General features: G+C 31.1%; 2 protein-coding genes across 2 annotated transcripts; one reads left to right on the plus strand and one right to left on the minus strand.

Annotated features, from left to right (window-relative positions):
• Positions 1–1,412: 1,412 nt before the first annotated feature.
• On the minus strand, positions 1,413–2,615 carry LOC105765952 (probable xyloglucan endotransglucosylase/hydrolase protein 23). The gene is made up of 3 exons (XM_012585241.2): positions 2,289–2,615; positions 2,009–2,202; positions 1,413–1,917 (listed from the first exon to the last, which is right to left on the minus strand). The coding sequence occupies exons 1-3, from the start codon at positions 2,574–2,576 to the stop codon at positions 1,527–1,529; spliced, it is 873 nt and encodes a 290-aa protein (XP_012440695.1). The 5' UTR covers positions 2,577–2,615; the 3' UTR covers positions 1,413–1,526.
• Positions 2,616–5,523: 2,908 nt separating this feature from the next.
• Positions 5,524–6,856, plus strand: LOC105770846 (xyloglucan endotransglucosylase/hydrolase protein 22). Its single transcript, XM_012592203.2, has 3 exons — positions 5,524–5,868; positions 5,967–6,160; positions 6,256–6,856. Exons 1-3 carry the CDS (start codon positions 5,596–5,598, stop codon positions 6,659–6,661), a joined length of 873 nt encoding a protein of 290 aa, XP_012447657.1. The 5' UTR covers positions 5,524–5,595; the 3' UTR covers positions 6,662–6,856.
• Positions 6,857–9,079: the final 2,223 nt, after the last annotated feature.

Below are 9,079 nucleotides of genomic sequence, written 5' to 3' on the forward strand. Positions count from 1 at the left end.
ATAGGATTGAGCGAAGAACAAAAAAAAAAGCAATTTGAATGTTTATCTTTCGGCGAAAAGAACTACAAGCAAATCAAATTTAACAGAAAATTGATTGTAATAAAACTTAATAATTACATGTCAAGACCATCCCTAAAAACCCTAAATCCCGTATTTCAAGGAACTTCATCAAACCAAGACTTGGTGCTTTTAATCTAAGTATATATATAAAACTGAAAATAATTAACTATCATATTATAAAGCAGGATCCAATGCTCATTATCATAATCAAAACTGCCGCTGAGGATGAGCAATATATATATAATATATAGGAGACGCTTCTTGCATGACCCTAAACTCCATGCTCTCGTCTACTGAAACAATCGAATTACCTCAATTTTCCCGACTCTTTAGTTATTGAAATCTCAACAATAAATACATACAGAAAAAAAAAAAAACCCAAACCAGCAGAGCTACTCAAAAGTAAGAGTAAACCTTTATAGTTGCAGTTATGGAGCACAGCACAAAGATACTGAAGGCTAAGAACTTGAGTATTAAAAGCAAAAACTGTTAACTCCTTGAGGGTATGATCATCATCAATCTGAGGGTCAATCAGATTTTCAAGAAATATCTCTTCCATTTTATTTATAACTTATAAGTAATAGAGAAGAAGGAAAAAGAAAAATATACGGGGATTTCTCTTCACCAAATAAGAAACTTAATCTTACGAAAAGGTTTGGCTAAGAATAACAGTAATATTAGGGTTTTCAGAGAAGGGGAGATTTATGGGAAGAGGAGAGCTTAAAGATGCTATACTATAAATAATTCAGTATAGTTCTATACTGCTTATAAATGATGTCTCAATTTTGGAAACTGAATCCATTATATGGTAATTCGATTATTTATTATTAACTTTGCAATTAATGTTTGCTGCTTAGAACAAATTGGGTTTCTTTATCTTCAAGTAAGAGACTCGAAAAATTCCAATAACTTTACATTATTGACTTGGTCAATTCCGCCATAATTATTATTACAAAGGAGTTGAGCGGCATTGGACCCGAACCAACGAACGCTACTTTCTTCGGTTGCACCACACCATTGTCGCTGGGAATTCTATATTCCAAACAGGCTAACTCCAGTTTCCACATAGTTGTTGTAATAATGGAAGAGAAAGAGATTTTTGAAAGGTCGGAGAATTTCATATAAAAATTAGGCGAATTCAAGCTTTAATAAGCCTTTATAGGGCCACAAAGAAGTAACAGTTGTAACAATCTTATGTCGTATCAAAGTATATAATTTTTGTCAAATATACACAATAGATTGAACACAAAAAATAACATAAATATCATATTAAAAAATATTAAATTTAAATTAATATTAAATAATTGACAAATCCTTTATTTCAAAATTTTAAATAATAAGTAATAGCAGAAAAAAGTATAGAAACAAAAATAAAAAACACACACATCAAGAAGGGAGCTTATTTAACCGATCGACACAGGAAATGCAATTCCTGGGAATTCAAATTCCACGTAGATTATATGTTCTTAGAGTATGTCGGCAAAGGTACATTCTGTGGGAAGGCCTTGGGGGAATCGCTTTGTGTCTTCGCAGTAATTATAGACCATGTAATTATTTTGCACCCATTTCATCTGTCCTTTCTTAGCGAAATTAAGCTCTTCCCAAAACCATGCATTTTTGTTTGAGCTGCAATAAGATGAACCAGATGACCAAACGCAAGCATCGGCATTGAAGTTCCTATAGGAAGCTTTGAAAGGGGCTTGACTCCAGTCCGTCTTCTCAAGTCCACCTCTAGTTGCCCAATCATCGGCATTCCAAAGCGTAGAATATAACCTCATTTTCTGATTCTTAGGAAATGGAACGCCAAGAAACTCCAAGTTCTTAAACTCTCTAATAGGGATGCCATCCACAGAGAACCTGAGATATACAGTAAACAAGGTATGGAAATTAACAAATTTTGCAGGAAATATATAATGCAAATCGAGGGTTTCGAATTTCGATTGCTTACACAATGCGCTCTGGGTTCCAAAGGATGGAGTAGGTGTGGAAATCTGCAGTGGGGTCAAACCATAAGTAGAATTGCTGCTCCCTGTTGCCCTTGCCTTGGCAGAATACATTAGTATGGAGAATGTAAGGTTGTCCACTTAAGTTCCCCAAGAATTCAAAATCTATTTCATCCCATGCATCACCTTTGGAGGATAACTGTAGCACACATGTTTATATTGGTCTCGCAAAATAACTAGTGCCATTTAAATCATATTATGAAGAAAAGAAACTTGAAGACTTACATAGTAGGCAGTAACTGTGCCAGCTGAATTGCCAGGGACAAGCTTGAGCTGCATATCGATTTTTCCATATAGATATTCATCCTTGGATTGGAACCCAGAGCCAGATGTTTTGTCAAGAGACAGCGTAAGCAGGTCCCCACCTTCTTGAATCACAGCACGGCCGTCTCCCCAAACGACGTCGAATTTATGGTAAAAGTTACCGTAAGCAAAAGCAGCCATCGAGAAACCGATAAGCAACAACAAAACCATCCCACTGGATGCAGTTGAAGGGGAATGAAATGCAGCCATATTTGTTGATGTAAATTCTCGTTTGAAAATTATGGTTCAGGTTGTTGCTGTTGTTTGAACTTGATGGTGGATTGGGGTAGTATTTATATGGAAGGGAGGGCATAGAGATGGCAGGCAGGCGAGATTTGTGAGGTTCATTAGGTCAAAATGAATTGATATATAATAGTAGAATAATAACCGGATGTGGCAGCAACTACTATAGGCACTGAGCGGTAAAATTATCATAGAGGTCCTGTATTAAAAATTAAATTACATTTTTCTCCTTTCACTTAAAAATAGGTAAATTAAAAAAATTTAAGCACTAGTCACAGTTAAGAAATTTCATCCATATTTATTACTAAAATTTTCATCCATATCTATTATTACATATTTTTTTATTTAATGTATAAATAGATGAAATTTTAACAAAAATAAAATCAATTTATTCTTTGATTAAACATACCAAAACTAAATTACTTACGTTTTTTTAAATAAAAAATAAATCCATTAATAATCAATTAGTATGAAATAAGCAAACGCGGTTTTCATTTTTACAAAGAAAGGGTCTGAGGAATCTAAACTGTCGCGTTTACTTGAGAGTTACCAACCTCTCCTCCCCTCACCTATGTGTTGTTGGTCAACTCCATAATATATATTATGGTTTCTTTCTATTAATATATCAATTTAAGGTCAATGAAATGCTCTGCGACTAATTGATATACAGAGATTGCCAGAGGAGACATTATGTATATTTATATGAATGCATTTATACCATAAAAATTTTAAAAATTAAATTCACTTCATTTTTAATGATGTAGTTTTTTGGTTCATATTTGTGTAAATTAATGTATAAGTTTTATATGATTTATATAATTCAATCTTATTTTTAACTATTTATTTAAACTAACATTGAATTTCAATATTAAATGTATAAAATTGAGTAAAAATTTGCCCCTCCTTTTTTTGCTTACCAATTTCAATTCTATCATTCCATTTTTCCGTTAAACCAATAACCAAACACACCCTACAACGTAAATTGAATATTGAATATGCAAAAACTAGTGGTGGCAAAATGGGAAGCCTGGAAATTGAACGGCGCAGTGTTTGACTGGCACGATGCCGGTTGAGTCCGCTCATGGTATGAGCACGTCTAAATTTATCATGGTCCTGTCCCAGATTATACTTTTCTTTTATATATTTGAGTTGTAGTTATTAAAAACAAATAAATAACATGAAATTGCAAAAAGGACATGGGCGTCAGGCCTATAAGATTACAGCCCAATTCCCTATTCGTTCCTTAAATCTATCACCCAGACTTTGAAAGGCCAACTTACGATTTCGGTCCACCATTGAAGGTAGGCCCAAAAAATATTCCGGGCTAGTCGATTATTGAACCTAAAAACATTAGTCACAGTCTACCATTAGTTTTCAATCCCTTACAAAGGAAAGTTAAGTGGATTACTCATTCTAAAATTAAATAAAGCTAACCAACTATATATTAACTAAAATTTCTTTAACTTGTAAATTAGATAATCTTATCACGACAAAAAAATTTATAATAGTAAATTTATAAAGCAATTTTTTGAAGATAATGAAAGCTTCACAATGAGTGACCCCTAAAAGGGTAGTTGAAATCTTATGTAAAGGCAATGGAGCTTTTTTATGACTTGATTAAATAGCTATTATATATATAATAAATACATATAAAATAAAGGAGTATCCAACCTTTGGAAATACAGACATGCAAAATAAAGTACATGCTTTATCCAACCTGTAGATACATAAAGTTAATGCTTCTCCTTTTTACAGCTTGGTTTGCTATTGCTAACTGGCAGTAGGCAACACTTATGACAGATATCTGTCGTATGTATCTTTGTTGCACGTTCCTTCCCATACTGAAATATATAATAAATTACGAGTACGTGCATGCCAGGATATTATATTATAAACAAATAATGATAACTCTAGATCTCCTTAACCTCTGACAAACTTTTTCTTTATTTATTTTTCGCCTAGCTTCAGTTACATTGATTGATATATGAAATTTCGTAACTAAGTATCCAAGGCCTTTAGCCTATAAAAATATGTTTTCATGCCAGACATGGAAAAGTTAGGGTTTAATTTTTTTATGATATTTATAAAATTTTATTATTTTTTATTTTTTACAATTTTTATAAAAATTCTAATTTTCAACAAATTTTAATTTTTTATATTTTTATTAAAATTTAATAATTTTTCTAAAATTTATTGTTTATAATTTTCTTTTAAATTTTTAATAAGAGCAGAGGCTTAATTACTTTTTAAAAAATTTAAAGGTTTTTTATGCAATTTGAAAGTTCAAGTATTCAATTGAGTAGAAAAATTAAGAGCTTAATTACTTTTTTCTTTAAGAAGTTTGAAGGTCTTTTTATACATTTGAAAAGTTAAAGTGCTTAATTAAGTGAAAAAAAAGGCTTAATTACTTATTTTAAAAATATTTAAAGACTTTTGCACTCTCAAACTAAATAAAAATTATTGCATTTAAAAAATTAATTTTGAAGTCGTAATACTATTTGTAAACAAAATTACACTTAAATCATAAAACAAATTACACTGAAATCGTAAATCAGAAGAGAATAGATGTTGGTATAAAAAAGGTACAAATCATTTTCCACTTTGTCTTATCCTTAGTAACACTTCGGATATTTTTAGTTACTTAAAGGCGGTGCTGCATCGTCTTGTCGTATAGGCAACCTGGCGACAGCAACTCAGCAGCAATTGGCCCAAAAAACTTCACTTTTCCATTAAAGCCGCGTGATATCATGAATTGTGTTTTTGTTGGTTCCTGGTTGGTGCTCTTTTTTACAGCTAGCTTTTTATATATAAATGATTGGTACTCAAATAACAACTGTCTACAACCAAGCTGAAGGGGAGCAGCTTCCATGGCTTTTTCCTTGACCCTTTTTCTTCACTATAAAAATGCCAATCTCCACCATTCCTCTCCATCACACCAAATCATCACATAAATCATCTGCTCTGCAAAAAAAATCGAAAGTCAAAAATGAGTTCTTCAGGTTTCAAATTTACCTTGCTTGTTCCTCTTATGGTTGCTTGTCTCATGGCATCATCAGCCAGAAATTTCCACAATGATTTTGACATAACATGGGGAGATGGCCGTGGTAAAATCGTCAACAATGGAGAGGTTCTCACTCTCTCCCTCGATAAAGCTTCTGGTTCTGGTTTCCAATCCAAGAACGAGTACCTATTCGGCAAGATTGATATGCAGCTCAAGCTTGTCCCTGGAAACTCCGCTGGCACAGTCACTGCTTACTATGTAAGTTAATATTCCACTCTTTTTTATCAAGTCACAATAAACGCCAACGGGTTTATAGTATTGTGGTGTATATACTTATCCATATTTTGGATTTGCAGCTATCTTCGAAAGGATCAACATGGGATGAAATTGATTTCGAGTTCCTTGGGAATTTAAGTGCTGACCCTTACATTCTTCACACAAATGTGTTCAGTCAAGGAAAGGGTAACAGAGAACAACAATTCTACCTCTGGTTTGACCCAACTGCAGATTTCCATACTTATTCAATCCTTTGGAATCCCCAACGTATAATGTGAGTATTCATAAAACAAACCATCCATTAGATTTTTTTTTTTTCTGTTTTCAAATTGATTGATTGACTAAGTTTTTGATATTGTTATGCTCCAGCTTCTCTGTTGACGGTACACCCATTAGAGAGTTCAAAAACATGGAATCATTGGGTGTCCCGTTTCCTAAGAACCAGCCGATGAGACTTTACTCTAGTTTGTGGAATGCTGATGATTGGGCCACAAGGGGTGGTTTGGTTAAGACCGACTGGACTCAAGCTCCTTTCACTGCCTCTTACAGGAACTTCAATGCTGATGCTTGTGTGTGGTCCAATGGGGCTTCTTCGTGTAAATCGAATGCTTCGCCATCTTCTGCATCGACAAACAGCGCATGGTTCTCTCAAGAAATGGATTCAGCTAAGCAACAAAGGTTGAAATGGGTGCAAAAGAACTACATGATATACAACTACTGCAATGATGCTAAGAGATTTCCTCAAGGTCTACCTCCAGAGTGCAATATGTCTTAAAAGACTTAAAAGAGCCTATTAGATCAAATTGTTTTAGAGATTAATATTCAATTATATTCTTTTATTAATTTTTCTTTATTCAAAACCAGGTCATGATTCTTTTATCTTTTGAAATTTCCCATCACTCTGTATGTGATAAGTGATTATGAAAAAGATACGAAAAATTAGAAGGATTTTAATGTCCTTTAAAGAGAATGGTGGTGTACAGTCTCCTTCGTTCCTAGCTTTTCACATAGAAAAAAAAATTAATTTTGTTTTATATCCTTATAATTATTATTTCCATACATCCATCACGTAAAAAAATCCATACAACAATAAAGATTGGTGACGAGGATAAAATTAAATAATAAAAATTACATAATAATAAAAGAATAGTTTTGATTGAAATGGTAAAATTATAATTTAAAAATGATAATATTTTAGATTTGAATCATTTACCCTTTTTTCTATATTGTATATGAAAAAGATAAGCTATACAAATAGTCACCTAATTTATAAATGATTTTTTTTAAGCATTCAAAATAAAAAGTTTTTAATTTAAATACTTACAATATATATTTTATTCATTTTATGACTCCTTTTAAAACTTTAATGAAAATCTGATATGACATTTTTTTGACATATGGACTAATTATTGGATGCTACATGGCACAATGTGTTGCATATCACTTTAAAGGATTAAAATTAATTTTCCCAATACTAATTGTTAACCAAAATAAAAACAATAATTAAATAATTAAAAAAAACCCGCAAACTCGTCTTCTTCTTTGAGTTTTATTCAAAGCAGGACCTTATATAGTCCCATTTCATATTTGAGCTTCCATGCCAAATCTATTCTTTTCACTTTAGGGTTTTTTTATATAATTAAAATAAAAAAGTCTAAAGAAGTACAAGAACTAAAAGTAGAATCAAAAGGTTTCTTAAGTTATCGTCTTCGTTGCTTGGTGTTAATTCTCTGCAACCATTGATGACATGGCTGCTCATGTTGGTAGTGTGGTTCTTCAAACATTCTCTATATCTAAATATCTAATCAAGGGAGTTGAGTTTGTAGTCGTTGATGTTGGACCATCAACTGTTGAAATCGAATTGAAACTGGATTTGGTCATAGTCTGAATCGCTTTTGGGAATTGTCTAGTTGATATTGGGGTGAGTTTGATTCATTGTACTTATCTAGGGTTCTTGGTTGGTCTATAGGTGCAAAAGAATATGAGACTTTCAAGGAAAAATGAACTCGGTTGAGTTTGTTATTATGACTAAAAGAACTCAATATCCCATTTCCTTATCTTGGCCTCACAATTCCATTAAAGCTCTAATTTCTAATATATATATATATATATATATATATATATATATAAACTTGACCTAACCTTTGGAAAAATTATTTTATTAACCTTTGTTACCACGTCATTCATGGTTCCTTCCAATTAAAATAAATACATTATCTTTTCTCCACATTATATGTACAGTTGATAATGAGAGATCATAGATAATGTAATATATATATATACTTATTTTAATTGATAGAGACAGATGATATGATAAAATAAAATTTCTAAACCCTAAAATTTTGATCTCAACCACCCTCGCCTTTTATTAAACTAATATACAGTATTAAAACATTCTTGATATCTTTTAATCTCTAATTCACCATTGTTTGTTCACTTAACCACCCATAACTTGTTTCATGAAGATGTGTTTGAGCAGACGAATGAAAAATTTCGAGGAATTTTGAATTTTAATTATATAAAACATCATAAAGTGAAAATAATAGATTTGGCATGGGACTACATATATAATAAGTCCAACTATAGTAACACATAATATTTTATATATAAATATTAAAGTGTAAAATTAATAAAAATAATATATTGACATATATTTTAGTTTTATTTTTAAATATGTTAAATATAAATATTATTTTGTTAATAATTATAAATATTATTGTATTAGCGTGATATGTTTATTTTACATTTCTCTATATTTCTAAAAATAAAAGTACATTAGTCAATAAATAATTCGGTGACAAAAATTTTGTACTATTATTTAGTCTTCTATTAACACATAATTTTAGACTCAAACATGAAACAACTCTACCTATAAAAATAAAATAAAAGAATTTGTATTTTGGACTTTCTTTACAACAATAATATTTGTACAAGAGTTTATAATGTTTTATTTTGTTGGAGTTTAATGTTGTAAAAAGTTTTGTTTTTAATTTTTAAAAATTAAGTGTATCTTTTAATCTTATGTTATTAGTTAAAAGAGTAAGCAATCCTACATTGTCTAGTAATAAACTGCAAATGGATTATGAGTCTGTATATACCCATATCACATATCACATATCTCACATCGCTTAAGAAAACAAGAGAAATGTGACTTGGAGTCTATACAAAAACCTGTTTTGTAAGTTTTATTTTC

Source organism: Gossypium raimondii, chromosome 5 (assembly GCF_025698545.1).
Source record: "Gossypium raimondii isolate GPD5lz chromosome 5, ASM2569854v1, whole genome shotgun sequence".
Taxonomy (NCBI): domain Eukaryota; kingdom Viridiplantae; phylum Streptophyta; class Magnoliopsida; order Malvales; family Malvaceae; genus Gossypium; species Gossypium raimondii.

Bases quoted from the DNA above. Each gene is read 5' to 3' on its own strand.
- LOC105765952 (XM_012585241.2), bottom strand. From the start codon at position 2,576: ATGGCTGCATTTCATTCCCCTTCAACTGCATCCAGTGGGATGGTTTTG. The intron at 2,203-2,288 runs GTAAGTCTTCAA...TGTGTGCTACAG, and splicing joins GCACAGTTACTGCCTACTAT to TTATCCTCCAAAGGTGATGC. The intron at 1,918-2,008 runs GTAAGCAATCGA...TGTATATCTCAG, and splicing joins TGGAACCCAGAGCGCATTGT to GTTCTCTGTGGATGGCATCC.
- LOC105770846 (XM_012592203.2), top strand. From the start codon at position 5,596: ATGAGTTCTTCAGGTTTCAAATTTACCTTGCTTGTTCCTCTTATGGTT. The intron at 5,869-5,966 runs GTAAGTTAATAT...TTGGATTTGCAG, and splicing joins GCACAGTCACTGCTTACTAT to CTATCTTCGAAAGGATCAAC. The intron at 6,161-6,255 runs GTGAGTATTCAT...GTTATGCTCCAG, and splicing joins TGGAATCCCCAACGTATAAT to CTTCTCTGTTGACGGTACAC.